Below are 21312 nucleotides of genomic sequence, written 5' to 3'. Positions count from 1 at the left end.
TTTTGCCTCTGTCGCTAATGAAATGACCCAAAACATTATGGATTCTCATTATTAAGGTACAGCTAGTAGTTAGTCTTTAGGGCACTGTGTCCTGGGAAAAAGTATCCAAAATTGCTTTGCTCCAGGAAACTGTCTCTTTACTACCACCCATAGATGACTACCCTGTAAGTCAATCTCTAATCCCATAAAGACATAACTTGAGACATCAGGCAAAACACAGACACCCATCTGGTGTAGAACAAAGTAGCTAGGCATACAAAATCTTTTAAATTTAGAAAATTCACTGCTAAGACTATAGGAGACTTTATTCAACAAGAGAGGAATTTGGACCTATGTTTTGCAAATTGACCAAGCTGTTGTGATTACTGAAATATCACATCAATCTTTTTCTTCTATTTCAGATAAAATAAGTGACAGTATAGTGGACATATTTTCAGAAAATATTCTGAAAAAAATATTATATAGTCAGTCTTAAAAAAATTATACAATACAAGTGAATATGTTTTAAGTAAAGCGATAAAAATACCAAAGGGCATGGTGGCAGATGTGGCAGAGCCTACATTAGTTACTGAAATAGTCAGAATGGCATAAAGTTGTTTGGGGGGGATTGACTTCTACTGACCTTGCAAAGAACAGAACGAATAAAGGTTTTTATTCACTTTTTATTCTCAAATGTTTCTTTTTTTTTCTTTACAGAAATCATTTACAGAACATACACAATAAATGTGAAGAACATGCAGCAGAGTGTACAATTTAAGAAGCTAAAAATGGTTGTCAGGTGACGTGCAATAAGGCACTGAGTGGTTCTGAGTTGGAGAACTTGCGTGATTTTGGCACAATATTGTATACTATAAATTTTCCTCCAGATGACATATAGATTGCTTAGTGCATGGAATTAAAAGGAAAAAAAAAAGCTTTTAGATGGCAATTTGAATGTTGTCAGTTGGAAACAGAATGTAATGTCAGCTTTAATATAGAATGAATGTATTGGTCATTCATCTGCACATGTTAAGAAGAATATAATATATAAGAGTTTAAGACAGTCTTTCCATCAATCCTTTTTATGCTGCATTTATAATATTCGGTATAGTTAATTTTATAGCTATTTTTATGTGTCGAGGACTCTACAGGCAAAATACCTATAATATGAACTTACAAAAAGAATGTGCCCTGCATACTATTTGCCTCGCATAGTGTTATTTTCAATGACTGCACTTTAACAGAGACCAGGAGACTGTTTTCTTTATCTAACAACTACTGCAGGAGAGATGATAAATTACCCATAGGAGGTGCATATGTCTGAGGGGGCCCAAAAAATCATATTTCACAAAAGAAGACACCAATGTTATAAATGGCATATAGTTGGTGTGAAACCCCTGCGTTTCATTTGGGTCCAGGAAATGGCAAATATAGTCCACCTCATAAGTTGTGTACTACAGTGATTGAAATTCAAAATGGCCTCTTGCCAAGCAGTGGGTTTCTTTTTTCCCTGTGCAATGTAAAATATAGGTGTGCTATATCCGAAAACTGCTACATCTTTCATTCATCAAATATTGTTTTGTGAATAACAAAGCATCGTCAGCAATCGTTGATATAGAGAAATTGACCTTAATTTGCACATAATTATCAGCTGAGATTCATGCTTTATATGACACCACTGATAATTTATCATGCAGACTGTACTATTCAGTGTATTTTAGCATGTAGCAGACAGTACTCTGCTTGGCCAAGAAAGGGGAAACACAGTATACTGTACATTGCTCAATTCATGAATCCCTAAATAGTTGACCTTATGAAGTACTGAAGTTGCTTCAAAACTGTACTATGTGAACAAGGTCATGTACTGCATATGTACAATTTTGATCAGTGTTCAACAGCATAATGCAAAAAACTAACCATCTCTGTTTTTGTACTTCATACTGCCTCTGTTTAAAACCTTCTACTAATTCTGATATGTTAACTTAAATATTTTCCACTTCTTAAAATTCCTTCACCTCACTTTTCAACCATTCCTTTCAACTGTTTCCTTCATAAAGGTGTTGGTTAGCAACAAGTTATTAATGTGGCTATGTCTGAGATAAGAAACAATATGGCTGCCTTCATCTATAAGCACAATCACTATTGTTCAGTGGCTGAATCAGAATGAGTTGTTATACCAGATGCAACCTATGGACTGGAATGACACTCTTTATGGAAGAAAGCAGCCTTCTTTTTAAATCTTATAACAAACCAATACCTGCACCAATGATTGGCAGATAATTTTTACCATTCTCTTAGTGATATGTCACGTTGGAAAATTGTACTAACATTTCTCACATTAAACTTTGCAAATACTTAGTTTTTATGTTATTTGTACTGACCAAGCTTGCTCATGTGTTTTTTTTTTTAGCTTCAAAATTCGGATTGTTGTTCTCAGGAAACAAACAGTATTATATTTCCACTCTACTCTCAAGAATGCAACCTAGAAGTTTAGTTCTAGATGTAAAACTGCCATAAAAGCTAGCACAATTCAGTGCTCTGCACTTAGCTAAATGTAACAATACAATATGAATTTATAATTTGACATGAAGGGAGAAGGAAGATAAGTATTGCAAGACATTTTCATTTTTTTGTAGGAAACTATTTTTGAGTTGTCCTCTATTGTGGCCCTTTAAAATACACATCTCATTAAACACAAATGAGTGTCAATACAAAAAGTATTGGGTCTAAGTGTATGGTAATTACTAATAGTTCACCTTCTAAATTAACAGCCTTGTAAGCAGATGTGGAATATGCAGTAAGTCATAGTATTCATATAAGGCAGCATTTTATTATTTATTTTCCTGGTTATAGGGATAGTTGGTCATTAATCTGCAATAATATGCATTTCACAGTTTGCATTAGAGACAACATTAGGTAGGTGGTAGATAGAGTTACTGTAGACATTCCTGAAAGATGTTTCTAAGGTTTCGATTTTAGGGCAATGCCATATTAACATAGCCAGTGTCAGAAGTGGGGAAGATGGGGAAAGGGGGTGCTGGCAGAGTATGTGCCCAAGGATACAGGTACCTATGGGTAACAACAAGCCATACTGCCAAGTTATTTATATATAGGCTCGAGGGTATTTACTGCCAGGGTATTCATATATTAATATATAGGGCTCGAGCAATGTACTTTTGTCTTGGGTGAAGGAAAGTCTTGTTATGACCCTGCAATTAGGATACAACATTTGTAACATTAGGATACTTCCATGGATTCTAAGTCAGCCATGGGGGTCTATCATTAAAATACATTTTTAGTAGATTTGGAAATGAGTCTAAAATACTGAATATGGGGAAAAGCAGGCCAAGAATTAGGATCAGGCTAGAAAATGAGCAAGGAATGTAGATTAGTTAGAGATTGTGTCTACTCTTAGTATAATTAGTTACGGTACAGTCACCAACCTCAACATCCACACAGACACTGGTACACATGCACATAGAAAAAGCCCACTCTAAAGGCTGCTCAATAAGGCGATTTTGGCACATTGACATGCATATACAAGAAAAAGATTATTTCAGAGCTAATCATCTTGTGTAACACATCTTGTGATATCTTGAGCCAAGATGAAAAGTTAATGAGGATAAATCTGTCAAAGATAAATATACTTATCTGCTTTGAAAAAATATAATATATATTAATATGTGTTTTCCCTGCTATTTTGTCAAAGTGTATATTAACAAAAGTGATCAAAATAGCAGGCGCTTTGGTGTCAGTAAATTGTTTTGATGACCACAGTACTAAACATATACTAAACAACAATAATAGATTGATTCTATACATAAGATTGTAAGGGTCCTTTCTCCTTCTCTACCTGTTTATAGCTTGTCTTGTTCATACTTATTGCAATTGTTTTGTATTATGTATGTGTATCCATTTTCATATGTACAGCACCGTGGAATGAATAGTGCTTTAATAATAAATAATAATAATAACATAGAGAAATATGCCCTCTCTGTATATCCTTTCATTAGAAAACTGAAATAAAGCCTTATTATTCCAACCTCTTTGAAGACTATATTAGGGAACTGCCTGTTATTACAGGATTCACTCCAGTCCCTGTTCAAAAAGGGCTACAGTAGATTAGAAGTTCCATCCATTTTTCCTGCAGAGGTCTTCAGCACATTTTGGGTCTGTGGCCCATTGATAGAATACAGTATCCAGTACATACACCAGTACTAATATCTTCAGCCAGTTTATGCCCATAAAGGGGACTTGAGAGCACATTTTAACTAAATTCCATCTGCTATATAGAAAACCCATTATCCTATTTTTGCAAAGGGTTGCTAAAAAATTTTGGGCATATTAACTGATATATTTGGTGCAAGCAATACCTGGTCAGATAAACTGATAAATGAGTAATGCTCGGTGAAACTCAGAAGCCCCTCTGTGTTTTAAAAAAAAGTAGTGCAGGGCCCCATTAATATGAAGTATTCTCCCATATGCCATATATTTTTTTAAATGTCAGAAAACTAAATGAACTGCATTGACACATCTACCTCATTGTTCCTGCAGATTCAGATGTCATCTCTGATCCTGACTCCCCCTGAGGAAGCTGACGCGAAACACGTGTCGGGGTCTCTAGGAGGTGCCACTAGCTGGGTCTGTATTGTGTATATGTTGTGAATCATGGTTTTTTATCTAGGTTGGGGAGCTACAAGGTTTGATTTTGTATTTATTTATACTTGTTTTTCCATTCCACCTTTTCTATTGCTTGCAATACTATAACTTGATGTCCTGAAGTATTGTGTACACTCTCCATGTGGTTGTGTCTGTCTTTGCCAATTTCAGCAATTTTTTTATCGTTTTCAATTAAAATCCATTTTTGGATATACATTTTTGCATTATATCTGTGTATATGCTGAGTGTCTAGGTTTGTCCCATCTAGGAGCTATAGCTATGACCCTACATGTAAAGTATGTTCAAATAGCTTTACCAGAGTTGAGGAGTTCTATCCAGGGTCATAATATAAGCATTTGATATGTGAATTTTTAGTCCCCAAAAATACTTTTCAATAAAATCAACTGCAGGCCCAATGATAAGCAATATGTCCAAAGCAAACTTCTCAATCCCGAGAGAATGTGTCTCTGCGAAACCCATGTTTTTTATTTATTTCTATATGGTGCTTGACGTACTGTGTAAGGTATACTGTTACCTTCATGCACTCAATGCATGAAAGCTGTCAATGAAGAAAGCTAAATAAATATAAAACTCCACTGCTTTTTATTAATTAATGATTTAGCACTAGCACTTAATTCTCTTTGAGATTATTGTCGGTTTATTTGTAACATCTAAGCACAGATGTTACAAATAAATCTACAATAATCGCAGAGAGAAGTGAGTGCTGCTCCTTTTCTACTAACTGTACTTTGATATAATTTTCCTAGATGCAAGCACCACGTGAATGAGAGCAGAGTGCCGACAGTTTTTTTTTCAAAACTATAAAAATACCCAGTAGTATTAAAACTTTTTATGACTTGATTTTTTTTTAAGGCTAGGTTCATATCTGCAGCTGAAGTTCCAGCAGGAGACTCTGTTGCAAAAATATTAGACAAAAAATGCATGCATCAGTAACTGCCAGAATGCCAAAATCTGTAAGCTAAAGCCACAGGATCTCAATAAAATTAAAAGGATCTGGTGGGCCCTTAAGGTTTTCATACCTGAACAGTGCTACAGATGTGAACCTAGTTTTATTTTGTACTTTACTGCTGCCTTTTTTTTTTTTACTACATTTAAAGAACCTAAATATATATATAAAGTGATGCCTACAGCTTGCTAATACTGCTTGACACAGTCAACATTAGCGCCAAGTGTCAGGCAAAGAACTCTTGTCAATAAATATAAAGTGATCTGCCGGTGCCATACAGAACTACTGGCTACAGCAGAAATCATTGGAAACTATAAAGCTTCTAAGGATCAGCTATCTAATAATCTGCTTTCATAGCCTCTCAATGAAACAGTTTCCTCTGGTTAAAGTCCAGTAAAAACAGCTGGCGGAAAAACTATACACTAGTGCATTTAGTTAACTTTTGATCAGTAACAATAATTTGGTGTGTGTTTCCATGACTTTAAAGGGTTCTCCAAGATTTTATAACTGATGACATATCCTCTGCTGTTTCAATGCTGCTTTGATCCTTGGTGCTCTCTACTTTCTGATCAGGGAATTACTAGCTGCAGCAGTGACCCATCTATTACATGTGTGTCAAGCAGGGAGCAGGAAGTGATGAGAAGCAAGGACTGGAGAAGTGGCAGGGATCAGTGTGTAGAAATGTTTTTTTTTTTTTTTTTTTTTACCCTTAATTTTTATGATTAAACCTTTTTAAATTGCATATTTTGTGACAAAACATATGCTTCCGCAGATGAAAATATGGCAATATGTTTGGAAAAATTAATAAGGCACTTAATTAAACTATGCTTCTTGTAATGCATGTTAAAGGGGTTATCCCATGACTAATGTAAAAGATAAAAATCAGACATCATATAACACATGACACTCTTTCTAAGAAAGCTAGAACCAGCCCTGTACCTCACATGGATTCAGAGATCTCCCATTCATTGCTCTGCTAGATTTATATCAAGCTGACAGCTCAAGGGGAGTGTCTTCTCTGCTGAAGCTAAGGGGGCGTGTCTCAGCTCTCCCTATCACAGCTCAGGAGGCAGTTAAAATATAAATTGAGCATGTGCGGCCATCTCAGTGAGCAGAATAAAAAAGAAAAAGAACAAAGAGCAGGTGGCGCTATACAGATACATTTTGTAGAATAACTGACTGTGACTGTACTAAATTTTTAATTATATGCAATTACAAAAGTATTCAGATCCAGGTGCTGGTTTGAACACTGTAGAATATTTTTTTGTGGGATAACCCCTTTAACTAAAAGTGCCTATATATAAATGTTATCTGCTCTATTTTTGATCAGTGAATAATTTTTAACCTTGGTTTAGGCCAGTCAGGATCAGGACATTATATACTGACTTGAATATGTATATTCTTATTACCAGGATAATGAAGCCTAAAATAAGCAGGCCGGTGCATCATCAAAATAGACCTCTCATGATAATAACCAATTAAAGTGACAGTAAAACATGTCAGATTTTAACCCGCTGCTCAACATGGATAATAATGGCTCAGTGACACAGTCATTTGTAGCACTGCAGCTCCTATTGCCACAAGTGATAGGTGTCTTAATGTAGCACTGTAAGGCCAATGGAGAGTTCCCAACTCTGATGAAGTAAAGAAAAAGTTAAATGTATAGATCTAAACAATCTTATTTCCTCTAGTGCAGAAATCATAATGTAAAACTGAAAATCTATTAGGAATTCCACTACACTTGACTGATCTTCCACCTCTGTACACAGCAGAATGGGAGGCATATAACCAAGACAAACCATGGCTGTAATCCAGCTACAATCTTCTGTACTCATTTCAGATACCAGATAAACCTCTCTACTTTTAAATGCTTGTTTCATATATATCCTCTAGTAATTTAATCTGAACAGTAAACACAATAGTATTAAATGACATGCAAAGTATTGTCATTCCGAGCCATATCTAATAACTTGCATTACACTGGTGTTACGCAAATTTTAGTTTTGTCTCCTTCTAGCATCAATATGTTGTTAACATGATGTTGGAGATTTAGCAATATCGTCACTAGAAATAGAACTGCCGTACATGCGCAACATTGTCTTAAAACATTTCATATTTGGTTGCAGCTAATAAACCATGCCATAATAGCCACTCTGCTGGAAAGCCTACAATAAAGACAAAAGTCAAACATTTCCTAGATGCCATAAGTCTCCTAAAATTGCAGTTACAATATTGATGATCTGCAACACACTTTAACAGCTGACCCTAACTTAGCATACATTGACAGATCTGCCCAATGTGTTATAATGATCAAGACAAGTAATCCTAGTAGAATAAGAATAGATTGTATTATAAAATCTAAGTACCCAGAGGCAGATATACCACCTTACCACCTATGCAGCTGGCAGTCTTCCCTGTCTGCCATTGTCATAACTACATGGGGCTACAGTGTTCTCACTTTGTCAGCCAATGTTGGAGCAAGGCAGTATCTACTATGAGGTGAAATGAGCATCTGGACAGCAACCTGCAGCATCTCAAAGGAAGACATTCTGCAATTAAAGGGGTGCACCAGGAATGATTTTAACTGGCCGCAAGAAACCTGTCATTTATTATGAGCAGGACTTGTTGCCTCCAATTGCAGAGCTTCACTGCACACTACACTCTGGCATGTACTCTACATTGGTGAGTGGCAGTCAGGCTGCTCAGCCATGATGGTATATTGTAGGCATGATCACATCATTACTACTATTGTAGAGCAGTGTATTGTGTAGTGAGGCCCCAACCTATTACCCCCCCACCCCCTTCCTCTTAGACAGCTCTGCAAGTGGAGGCAACCAGTCCTACTGAATTTTCTATGATAGATTGCTTGTAGTCATTTTAAATCATTCATAGAACCCCTTTGAGAACTGTTGGCTCTCTCCCTCTAGAATGATCAGCAGTTGTAGTCACATTCTTTATGTGTTCCTGTCTGTACATATTCCACACAGGGAGATCCAGCTCAGCATTCGAGACAAGAAGGAAATGGAAGAATGTCTGAAGGCAGTGTGCTGGACTGCTATGAGTACTCTCTGTCCTGTCCTGCACCCACTCCATCAAGCTGTTGATTCCAAACTACAACTTCTGATCTCCCCCAAAAGCTAAGCTACATATAAAGTGTGTGTCTTATTAAAACAATGCCTTTCTTTTGTCTGTCTGTTAAACAGACAGACAAAAGAAAGGCATGCAAATGTTCACATTGGAGTACCATGGGGAAGGGCTAAATCCTTAGAGAACTGCTGTCTTTATGATTATATATTGTGTCTGTGAACAAACCAGTAATATGTATTAGCATTCTAAGTATAGAAAGCCCCTGTTCTTATTATATGTACATGTTAGGATACAGCTCTGCCCTCAGCATGCTGATGTCAATCAAAGGGCGGGGGGAGTGTGCAAAGCACACAGGTGTTACAGAAGCAGTGCTCCAAGGATTCAGCCCCACCCCTGGTGCCCCAATTTGCTAATTGTCACATGAATAAAAACACAGGTATCTCTGTAGCTGTTTAACATACCGACAAAATCAGCATGATCAATCATATTAGGCAGTATGCTTGGTTTACGAGGGTTGATCATGCTGATAAGAGGCTCTTTAAAGGGATATTATAGCCAAATAAAAAAATACATTTCCCACAGGATGCAAATATTATAAAGATAATAGACCTTATGTTCACCTTACTGCTCCCACTACTACTGTTCTCAAGGTGCCCAGGTTCTGTTGTGATTCATTCCCTGCTGACATTTTGACAAAGCAAGAAATGGCTAGGATTGCTTTTCTACCAATCACTGGCAATGACCTTTACTCAGTCAGTGATTGGTTTACCAGCAATCTCAACCATTACATGCTGCGTTCAGTCAGAGGAAACCTGAGCCCCACTGGAGCAGGAGCAGAATAGTGAGGCAATTATAAGATCTATATTATTTTTTATACCATTTCCAACATATGGTAAACATTGTTTTATTTTGCTGGAATATTCCTTTAATCATAAACAACAGCACTTTGTTAATCTAGAATCCAAGGCTGGTATTTAAATATGCTGCTAGGGGACTCATATGTGGGAAACATGCTTAGGGTACTTTCACACTTGCATTGCTGGATCCCGGCAGGCAGTTCCGTCCGTACAGATCTGGCAATCTGTATACAAACGGAAATCATTTCTAGACGGATCCGCATCCGGATCCATCTCACAAATGCTGGTGTCATCCGGAAAAACAGATCCAGTATTATTTTTTTTTACATGCATGCACAGACCGGAAGACCAGATCCATCAATGTGGCAATTTTAATGCCTGATCCGGCTCTAATACATTCCAATGGAAAAAAATGCCGGCATTCCGGCAAGTATTCAGGACTTTTGGCCGTAGAGAAAAATGCAGCATGCTACAGTTTTTTCTCCATCCAAACACCGTAAAAGGACTGAACTAAAGACATCTTGATGCGTCCTGAATGGATTGCTTTCCATTCAGAATGCATTAGGATAAAACTGATCAGTTTTTTTCTGGTATTGAGTCCCGAGGATGGAACTCAATAACGGAAAACTTAAAGAACAAAGAAGACCGGCACTCGGTGTATTGGATGCAATTCTTATCCTTTTAATGTGCACATGGAGGTACAAAATAATGCACTGTGACTCAAACACGAGTCGAAATGCATCATTTTGTACCTCCATGTGCGCATTAAAAGGATAAGAATTGCATCCAGTACAGTGAGTGCCGGTCTTCTTTGTTCTTAGATTTATGGGACGCCGACCCTGGACGTGCACACCACTCATTACACACACGGAGTGCCGGCTGTTTTCTCTTCTGTACCAGAAAACTTTTACGCAAGTGTGAAAGCACCCTTACAGAGTGAGAATACTTTCACATTTTAACTTATTTTACCTGTACAAGCAATGTGAGCAAAATATGCATTACATTCTCAAAGCCACATCATATGACACATATATTAGGCAACCTTGTCAGTGTTTGGGGGCCATTTTTTAACCATGTGCCCTCTGCAGTAGTCTGTGTCCGCCCCTGTAAGAACCACATTCTTACTACTTTAACTAAGCTTATATTTGGTCTATTCAAGTTTAGCACTGGTTTCAAAGTGGACTCCTTAACATCTGCTAAATATACTGCCTGTACAACAAGTACAACAAATGAGTTTTGAGTTTGAGGAATGGTTGGGTACTGAGGAGAAGGTATGTAAACACAGAATGCCATGCACTCATGACCAAAACAAATGAGAGGCGGGAGGGGGGAAGTGGCACTTCTGACATAGCAGGGGCATTGATGCATACATGGAAACATAGTCACACATCAAGGAAGCGGTTATGGGTTTGCCTTATGTGTAACATGTCAACAACAAAATCAATGGTTTTGTGAGTTAAATGTATTTCACACCCTTTATTACCTTTGGCCATTTAACCATTATCCATAGCTGTCTTCTTCTTATCTAGAATAACACTCCCGATAAAATGCACACTCTTTTTGGAGGGTGTGAAATAGCAACTCTGTATAAAGTTATCTGAACCAAAATTACCCAAGCCTAGTTATTTTTAATATGCATCAACTAACCCCTTTTCTGATCTTGATGGCTGCAAAGTAAATCTGCACAGAGGGGATGACAAGACTCAATTATATTGTAATACCCCTCTGTCCTCATTGCACCAACTTCCCCTTCCCCTGTAGCCCTGTTCACAGTCTATCTTCCATCACGTACTTCTGTTTGTCACGTGCGTCGCGAGCCTTGACACGGTTCTGGCGGTTAGCAGAGGCTGGGATGGAGTGAACTGATGAACTCTTTTTGCTAGAAGAGTGTGAAGAATGTGAGGAGTGTGAGAGGCTGGCACGAGACTGGCTGGCATTGTGGTCGAATTGCATCAGGCAGAAGATGAGGTCTGTGGGCACCAACTCAAATTCATATGGAGGATTTGTAATAACGTACCTAGACAGAAAGAGGTACAGTAACTGCTCAGTCACTTAGAATAATTTAGCATTAGCATGTATTGAATGATACACTACATACCTTTGTACAGGATATATGCTAACCTTGACTGCAACTTAAATATGCATAGTCTTCCACTCTCATGTAAATAGGCATTTACAGTATATGGTGGATAAGAAATGAATGTTGGATAATACACAAAGAGACATGTAAGTACAATTTGGCTAAATCAGTTTGTCTGTCTGTTGGTTTATCTACATGGGTGCTTGTAGGTGTCCAAACCCTTCTGAATTTTCTATATGTATACATAAATTTGACCTGAAAGTATATCAGAATTTTACACAAGTCTTAAAAGTAGATTAAAATAACCAAATCAAACAAATAAGGCAGAATAATTAGAATCGGCCATTTATTTATTGAGGGCAATGATCCAATATCACAAGTCTGTGAGTGGCAACATTATGTGAACCTTTGCTTTCAGCATCTGGTGTGACACTCTCGTACAGCACTAAAAGCAATTTGTGCTAATTGTTCATTAGTCCTGCACATTGACTTGGAGGGATTTTAGCCCATTCCTCCATACAAAACAGATTCAACTGTTTTATGTTGGTGGGTTTACTCCCATGAAGTGCTTAGGTCCTTCCACAACATTTCTATTGGATTAAAGGGGTTGTGTCACCTTAAACATTGGTGGAATATAGCTACGGGTCCCAGAGGTGGCAGATCATTGTTGTTCAGTGTCCTCCTGATGGTGGGCTTATAAACATTAACATTAGATAAGAGAAAGGCCTTCAGTGGCTAAGAGGTTACTTTGGGTTCCTTTGTGACCTTTTGGACTATTACACACCTTGCTCTTGGCATGATCTTTTTCGTGAACCACTCCTGGGGAGGGTAATAATTGCCTTGAATTTCCTCCATTTGTACATTTGTGGAGTCCAAAATATTTAAAGATGGTTTTGTAACCTCTTTCAGCCTGGAGAGCATCAAAAACTACTTTTGAGCTCCTCAGAAATCTCCTTTGTTCATGCCATGGTGCACTTCCACAGACAAGTGTTGTAAAGATTAGACTTTAATATATCCCTGATCTTTAAATACAACAGGTTGCCCACTCACATCTGATTGTCTTCCCATTTTTTATACATCTGACTCTAATTTCACCTTCAAATTATCCGCTAATTTTTTGCCACTCACTGCCAAGTATTATTGGATTTAATATATGTTCCTCAATAAATACATGATCAGGTCTACTATTTTTGACTAAATTTTGACTAATGTTTTGATTTAGTTAACATTATCTACTTTCAGAACTTCTGATTTTAGGTCAAATTTCTGCAGAAATATAGAACACTCTGAGGAGTTCACAAACATTCATGCACCTCTGTATCTATCTAGGTAAGTAACCAAGTGGCACAGTGAATAGTTATGGAGCAGGCAATAATAGTAAACTAATAAGTGTGTTTGTAATCTGCCTAATATTGCTGAACAGACTAAGAATGACATTTGCAACAAATAGAAGATAATGTTCAAATGATGTTCAATAAAACAGTACATTACAAAAAATAAATGCAGGGAAGAGCTTAGTCTTATAGACTGGGATCATGTAGTGGTAAGATAAGCAACCATCACATTACTTATAGTTTTTTATTTTTTATTTCCTCAACTCAAAAGCCATAATAATTATTTTTTTCTATTAACATAGCCACATGAGGGCTTTTTTGTGTAATACGTTAAATTTGCAGGTACATCTAATATATTGCATAACTTTTGTAAATTGTTTGCAGTGGAAAAACACAGCAAGCCCACCATGTTTTTTATGGTGCTCACCATATGGTTTTAGTGACATAATTTTACTCTGTGGCTCAGATCGGTTAGACCAATTCCAAGTTAATATCGTTTTTATTATTTTTTTCAACATTTGCACAACAAACCTTTATACAAATTATTTATTTTGTGACTCTGCCTTTCTATTTTTCAGTGGACAGAGCTGTGTAAGGGCTTTGTGAAACAAGTTCTACTATTAGTACTGCAATTGTGGGATACATAAGGCTTTTTGTTTTTTTATTGCACTTTTAACTTTTAAAAACTTTCTGCACTTTTAAAAACTTCTATTTTGGTATTTTTATTATGTTTGCAGTACTGGATAGTGATAAATGGCAGGGGTCATAATCAAATTCGCTATATATCGTAAATTTGAATAGTCGTTATATTCTACATTTTTTTACTTGAAAAATCGGCAAGGTAATGATTGTGTAATATGCGAATATTACACGATTAATACAGGCGTGGGTCGAAAACTAATATATAGCACTATAGAATTTAGTGCTATATATTCATTTTTTAGAATATTCATCTTTTTTTTCCATCTGAAGTCATGATTCCTCCCTGCACTTAAGCAGGGAGGAATCATGACTTCAGATGGAAAAAAAAAGATGAATATTAAAAAAAAAACGAATATATAATTGTAATAATCTAAAACAAGAATATATAGCAATATAGCAAATATTCAAAAAAAATTATATAGAGCAATTTAGCTGATATAGTGCTATAATCTTTTTTTTATAGCTTTTTATAATTTTTTTCCAATGTGAACTTCAGATGAGAAAAAAATGACAACTATTAGACAAAGATTATAGCACTATATTAGCTAAATTGCTCTACATTCGTTTTTTGAATATTCGCTATATTGCTATATAGTCTTGTTTTGGAATATTACGAATATTCGAAAAAAATAATAAATTCGATATAGTGCTATATATTCGTTTTTTAGAATATTCATAAAAAATTTCCCTTTGCAACTCAATGTGAACAGCAAAATTCACTGTGTGAAAAACTGGGTATAGCAGGGTATATGTGGTGGCATGGCCAACACCCAACATAGCTGACAACCAACCACACCCTGAGCATAAATACAAGAGGCAAAATACCTATAATAATGAACACCAACCAGTTTGGGTAGAGCCGAAAGCCCAATGTACGTTTTGCAAGGTGCGCTTATTCACACCCCCGGAAGAAGTGCACCTTGCGAAACGTACATCGGGCTTTCAGCTCTCACCAAACTTGGTATTCATTATTATAGATTGACCATCTCATCTTCTTAGAATCTCTTGTAACAGGGTCAGTGTCACAGAATTAGAGGACGGTTAAAGTGCAAACCAAGGGACACTTCCATCAAATTTATTTAACATGTATAAATAAAATGCTTATAAGAAATATATTCTTTAAGTGTAATTCAGGATTTTATTATCGATGAACCATTCTCGGGATAGGCCTGCTGATCACCGGACATCACACCTACACCAATTTGCAGTCCCCAAGTAGCTCATTATGTAGAGAATGTAGCTGGTAACTGCAGTGCTGCTCCCATTCACTTAAACAGATAAACCTGGACATACCCAGATTTTCACCTAGGCAGGCCCTGTGATATGAGCAATGGAGTGTGAGTTTATAATAACACACTGCTGGTGGAGGATTCCGTCCAGCAGTTTTCCAGTGATGTCACTGGCTCTGATGGGCAGGCATTAGCTCTGCCCTAGCCATTTTAACAGGCTAGGGCAGCGCTAAAGCCCACCAATTAGTGCCGGTGATGTCATGGGGTTCACTGCTGGACGGATGCCTCTGCCTAGCAGTTCTTATGGAGAGCCCGATGCTCATATTAGGGCTGTTTAACACACGCGAGTCCATTGCAGGAATCGGAATCACACTCTGTGTGTGAGTGTGATCCTCCCGCTCTGGACTTACAGGAGCGCATGGCATTATCATGATTTATAATGCTATGTGCCTCTGCTTGACCTTATTTCTACAGAATCATACTGACAGCTTTATGCCACTATGATTCTGTGGAAAAAAGGCCATGCAGAGACACATATTGTTATAAATCATGATAATGCCACGCGCTCCCGCAAGTCCAGAGCGGAGGATCACACTCACACACGGAGCGCGATTCCCGCAATGGACTCACTCGTGTGAAACAGCCCTTAGGGGGGCTGCCTGTGTGAAATTGTGAGTATGTCCAGGTTCGGACAACCCCTTTAAGTGGACAGAGCTGTGTAGTTCTGGTACTAGAGCACCTGCAGAACAGCTAATCAGCAGACGTGCAGGGTGTCAGATCCCTGTGAATCAGATATTGATGGCTTATCCTGAGGACTATTTAAATCAAGTATTTGTGTTACAGTGTAACTTTTTTCATGTGTAGGATAATGAAAAAGGGAAATGACAAATACACTTTAAACACTTTTTTCTGAATTTTTGGTAATTTTTTCCCCATGTGACTATATTTAAAAAAAATATATATAAGTACTGCTCTTTTTTTTTTTTTACTGGCTACTAAGCATAATAATACGCTAGCATTATTTCTTATGTACAGATCACTTTTCTGGAATTATCTCATTATCATCACAGACAGGATTAGAAAAAATTCTGTATAGATAACCACAGGATCCATCATTAACAATAGGTGATGATAATAGCTTTTCTTCTTTTCTTCTTTCTTCTTTCTCCAATTTACCACAATTGGGCATACAGTTAGACCCAAACTGTTAATCGTTATAGTATAAAGTGTCACAGCCCCAGAGTCTCTTTTGTCATGGACAGCAGAGACGCTGGAGCAGCCAGGAAGTGATCAATCAGAGGGGTCCCTTGCCGGCGATTGCTCTGACAGTTTGCAACTCTGAGGGTCATTGCCTAAAATCAGGTATGCCCTCTGATGCCCCCCTTTTGCCCCGGAGCCTCCTTTGTACCCGATGACCTTGTCCCTCATCTTGCCCCCTGCAGCTTGCTGTGCACCTCTGTATGCTCCATCACTGTGTGAAAATGTAATCTACTGCTGACATAGCTGCAATGGCTGAGATTGGTGCTGGCACCATTGCAGGCTGTTTAACCCCTTACATGCCAAAGTCAGTAGCAACCGATGATGTAAGTGTTAACAGAGGGATGAAGCTCCCTCTTTTACCCATTGGGCCTCCACAGAACAGATTGGTGATGGTGGCAACAGCATGAAGAGTCACAATAGTGGCCCCATAACGGAGTGATGAGGGTGACAACAACATGAAGAGTCACAATAGTGGCCCTGGGGTGGGGAGGGGGGGCAACAGCAGTGACAGTAACAGCAAAAGATGGTAGCAGATCACAGTAGGAACATATGGCAGTAGAGGCATCAGGCAGATTACAGCATCAGAATAGTGGCAGCAGGACGTGGGCAGAAGTAACGGGCCATTTGTCACAATGTTCTGGTGTGGCAGCACACTACAGTCAGATCATTACTGCTACAATAATTTAGTCTGTTGTATCAGGCACCAGTGTATAGAAATCATAGTTCATCCAGGTCTGATTCATCTTTATAATGGTTAGTCTCTCAACATTTTGTGTCGAAAGGTAAGTTATCTATGGGGTAAATATGTCACCCGCCGCACTAAACACCTGCTCTTATGCCACATTACTGGCCAGTCAGTTAAGCGTGCACAGGTAAAACTCCACCAGTTGTGGCCACAATTCAAGTTTGGCTGCCCAGTAGTTCAGGGGATGGGTGCAGTCCAAGTATGCCACCACCTACTAGTTCAGGTTCTGCTCCATGTCCTGCTGCTGCTGGGTGGTTTCTTCAGTGAGTGCTCATCAGAGACTCAAGACTTAAGTCATTGCTGATAGATCTGGTGCTGCTCCTGCCCCCCCCCCCCCCCCTCTGGCAGTCATCGAAGGGTCTAACATCGAGGAGAGCCAGTAGTCATCCCTCTGCCGAATGGTGATAATGCGTCTGTCACTACGCAAGCAAATCAACATGCATCTGGCCATTTGCGCAAGGGACTCGGAGGAACTCCCTGAATCCATCTCCGTATTTACAAATGCCTATACAGGCAATAGAAACCTATCTTGGCCCGAGTTAAATTAATACTTCACTTTTATTAGACAAATCATTAAAAAAGTGTCACTGATAATTGTGATTCACATCTGAAAGAACACAGACAACACACAAAATAACCTGCTGGGGTATTAAAAACACAGTTTATGGCCCACTGTGAGAGATGGTATATATCATCAATTGGAGGTGATATATATAATCACTCACTCCAATGAAAGTGAGAACAGCAGAGAAGCTGCCGCATGCCCACAAGGTGTGATGTTAGTAAGTGCTGGCTAGACTTGATTGATGTAAACAAAATGTCAATGGTGGGAGACTGATGTCATCATCCCACCATATACATTAATGGGCTGTTTGACAGTCTACTATTTGCCAGCACACAGGGCACTTATCATATGTGCCCTGGACTAGAAAGTGTGAGCTACTGCTGGTGCCAATGAAATGCCAGTGAAACGACCCCAGCCACTGTTAATTGTTGACTGGGTGCGTTACTACGTCTCTGAATGCTATTACCAACGCAAGTTGGTTAGCAACAAAAGGCACGTTTTGGTAGTGTAGAGGGTGGATGCCATAAATCCCCCCTCACAAATAAAGGGCAGCATTTCGCTTCAATTGTTGCCTTTTTGCTGTTAACCAGTTCTTGTTGGTAACAGTATTCCGAGACGTGTTAACGTACCCAGTCAGCAACAAATAGTGGCTGGGCTCGTTTACTGGCATCCTTACTGGCACTAGTAGCAAGTCCTGATTGTGCTGATATGAACCGTCTGGTATTTACCAGCAGCTCGCACACACTCAGTTTATCAACAGTGCAGCCATTGCCATTATCTTAGGGTCAGTTGCCCCAGAGCACGTCTAACTGTGTAGAGGGTGGATGCTACAAATCCCCACACACAAATAAAGGGCAACAATTTGTGCAATTTGTTGCCTTTTGTTGCTAACCAACTTGCATTGGTAATAGCATTCAGAGACGTGGTAACGCACCCAGTCAACAATTAACAGTGGCTGGGGTCGTTTCACTGGCATTTCATTGGCACCAGCAGTAGCTCACACTTTGTAGTCCAGGGCACATATGATAAGTGCCCTGTGTGCTGGCAAATAGTAGACTGTCAAACAGCCCATTAATGTATATGGTGGGATGATGACATCAGTCTCCCACCATTGACATTTTGTTTACATCAATCAAGTCTAGCCAGCACTTACTAACATCACACCTTGTGGGCATGCGGCAGCTTCTCTGCTGTTCTCACTTTCATTGGAGTGAGTGATTATATATATCACCTCCAATTGATGATATATACCATCTCTCACAGTGGGCCATAAACTCTGTTTTTAATACCCCAGCAGGTTATTTTGTGTGTTGTCTGTGTTCTTTCAGATGTGAATCACAATTATCAGTGACACTTTATAAATGATTTGTCTAATAAAAGTGAAGTATTAATTTAACTCGGGCCAAGATAGGTTTCTATTGCCTGTATAGGCATTTGTAAATACGTGTATGATTAACCTTGCCCTGGTTGGTCCTGTATTTATGGACTGAATCCATCTCCATTGCATATTGCCACGGTCTGTCAGGGTCATCTGTGTTGCTTTCGTCGACTCTCTCTAGCTCTTTTTCTCCTTCTGCTCATCTTCTGTTGCTTGGGCAGATAAACCACCTAGCTCTGCATTGAATTCCTGGATATTTATGTCCTGCTCCTCCTCCTGTGCCTGTTAAGCATCCACAGGTTTTAGGTGGCCATGAGATGTAGGCTCCATGTCTTCTGTCCACTCGCCAGTCAGATTTATCAGCATCCCCTCCAGGGCATGAAGGGGTGGAATGACATCAATCATTCTGTAGTACTGGCGAATGACAAAAAAATATATGCTGTCACGGCCTATGGTGTACGCCGTGACACTGTTGCCACGCATGCTGTTGTCTGCGGCAAAGTGTTGCCTTTTGCTGGTGTGCGTGCACTTCCCCTTAGGTGATTCTTCCTGCTGTTTGGTTTTGTGGGGTTAATTCACTGGCTGGAGCAAGGTGGTGAGTTGGGTGTGGTCTCAGGTTTCTTTATATCCTTTGGCTTGGAGACTGAGATCAGTTTTCGTTTGTCTGCCTTGCATGAGAGATGGTTGCTCTATACTTGGATGAGATCTGAGGGCCATCCAAGTTTGACATCAAGTTTATTAGCGATGTCATCCTGAGTGTTTCCTCGTTGTCTTCCTTCTCCTCCTGGTGTGTCATTAACGGTGTGGGTTTAAGTTGGAGATTTGGTGTACGTCTTGTTTGTGGTTGCATATCTGGGATGTTGTTGGTGTTTGTCCCTGCATGTGTGCAAGACGTCTCCCTTGTGTGTGTTTCCTCCAAAAGGGGGTCCCATTGGTTTCCCAGAAGGGTGAACCTATAGACATTAGCAGCCTTGCCTGGAGCCACCTTGCTTCGGTGTCCGCATGGGGGTCCAGGTTGTCGTTGTGTGGTTATTCCATCTTTGCTGCAACAGGTAAGTGTTTGATGTTCCGTTGTTACATTGTGTTCTTACCTGCCGTACAGTTGCTGCATTGTCTTTTTCCCTGTCTGCTACTGGGCCACTGGAGACGCCTTTCATCCGTGGTGATGGATGAATATGAGGTCTCTGCCCTGTAACTATGTTGAGGGCGATGCAGGGATTCCTAGACCTTTAGGTTCGTGGGTATGAGCCCACTTACCTTTGAAGGCGGCTCATACAGCCAGGAGTCTAGGGCAATTTTAGGGAAGCTTTAGGAGGTAACCAGCTCCCTTTTCCCTGCCTATGGCCTAGTACCTCGTGACATTGTACGGTGGGGAGTTTTCCCCACTCCCCACCGTGACAGTTGCCTCCTCAAAGGGCCTGAGCAAACGGCAGGTGTCATGCATAAGCTGCCACTGTCTAATTTCAAACTTACCACAGGGAGTAGTCCTGTCATCTGCATCATAAAGAAATTGCTCATGTGTTGACTCTGTTCATAGAGTCGGTTCAACATGTGGAGGGTGGAGTTCCAGTGTGTGGAAACATCGCATAAAAGGGAAATGTAGGGAAACACCATTTTCAGGAGGTCAAGGAGGTTGAGTTTTGCATGGCAAGAGTGGCAGACGTGCATGCACAGTTTCCTTGGCATTTGCAAGATGTCTTGCAGTTGGGTGGAAGACTTCAGGAACTAGGTGACAACCAGATAGAAGACATGTGCCATGCAGGGCAGACAGAATGTTCTTCCTGTTATTGGTGACCATGGTTCCTATCTCTAGTTAGCAATGAGACAGCCAGGATTTAATTTCTTGGTTGATAACGCTGAGCAGTTCCTCTCCTGTGTGATCAGGTGCAGAACCGTGTGACAACACTGTGTTTGGCATGCTGCAGGACCACTCTGAACTTTGACTACAGTGGAGGCTGAGGACAAGGTGGAGAATAAGGATGCAGAGGAGGACAGTGGCGCAGAAATTTCACAATTACAATGCAGAGGTGGCACTGCCATTACCTGGCCAAGTTGCTGGTGTTCCTGGGCCAGAACCACATTTGCCTAGTTGGCTGTAAAGGACATATATTGTCTTTGTCCACAGTTACAGCTCCACATGTCAGAGATGGCATGAACTGTACCAGACACTGACAGGCTCAAGGAGTGGCCCACCTTCTGCACAACATATGTGTGCAGGGCTGGTACAACTTTTTTAGAGAAGTAATGATGGATTGGCACTGTCCACCTTGGGTGCGCACAAGCCACAGTTCTTTGAAAGGTGCAGAGTCCACGATATAGAAAGCGAGGGACTGTAATACTAGCAACTTAGCCAGGTCCACATTTAGTTTCTGCCCCGGTAAATCAGTGTTCGCATACTGTTGTCTCTTTGCAATCACCTCAGTGATCGATTGACTATGAGGAGGAGCATCAGGAGCAATAATGAAAGTAT

The 21312-nt window shown here is 39.5% G+C and overlaps 1 protein-coding gene across 3 annotated transcripts in view; it reads right to left on the bottom strand.

The window, feature by feature from the left end:
• The window catches only part of KCNMA1 (potassium calcium-activated channel subfamily M alpha 1), a 731805-nt gene that overhangs the window by 5763 nt on the left and 704730 nt on the right, over positions 1-21312 (bottom strand). For 2 of the 3 annotated variants that reach the window (XM_044299035.1, XM_044299036.1), the window contains one exon: positions 11342-11566. In XM_044299035.1, coding sequence (XP_044154970.1) covers positions 11342-11566 — 225 coding nt within the window. Of the gene's footprint in view, positions 1-10368; positions 11567-21312 lie in introns of those variants that run through there. The other variant, XM_044299034.1, reaches the window with a different exon arrangement.

Source organism: Bufo gargarizans, chromosome 6 (genome assembly GCF_014858855.1).
Source record: "Bufo gargarizans isolate SCDJY-AF-19 chromosome 6, ASM1485885v1, whole genome shotgun sequence".
Lineage (NCBI taxonomy): Eukaryota > Metazoa > Chordata > Amphibia > Anura > Bufonidae > Bufo > Bufo gargarizans.
The sequence above is the reverse complement of the archived record's forward strand: the minus strand, read 5'-3'. Positions and strand labels throughout refer to the sequence as shown.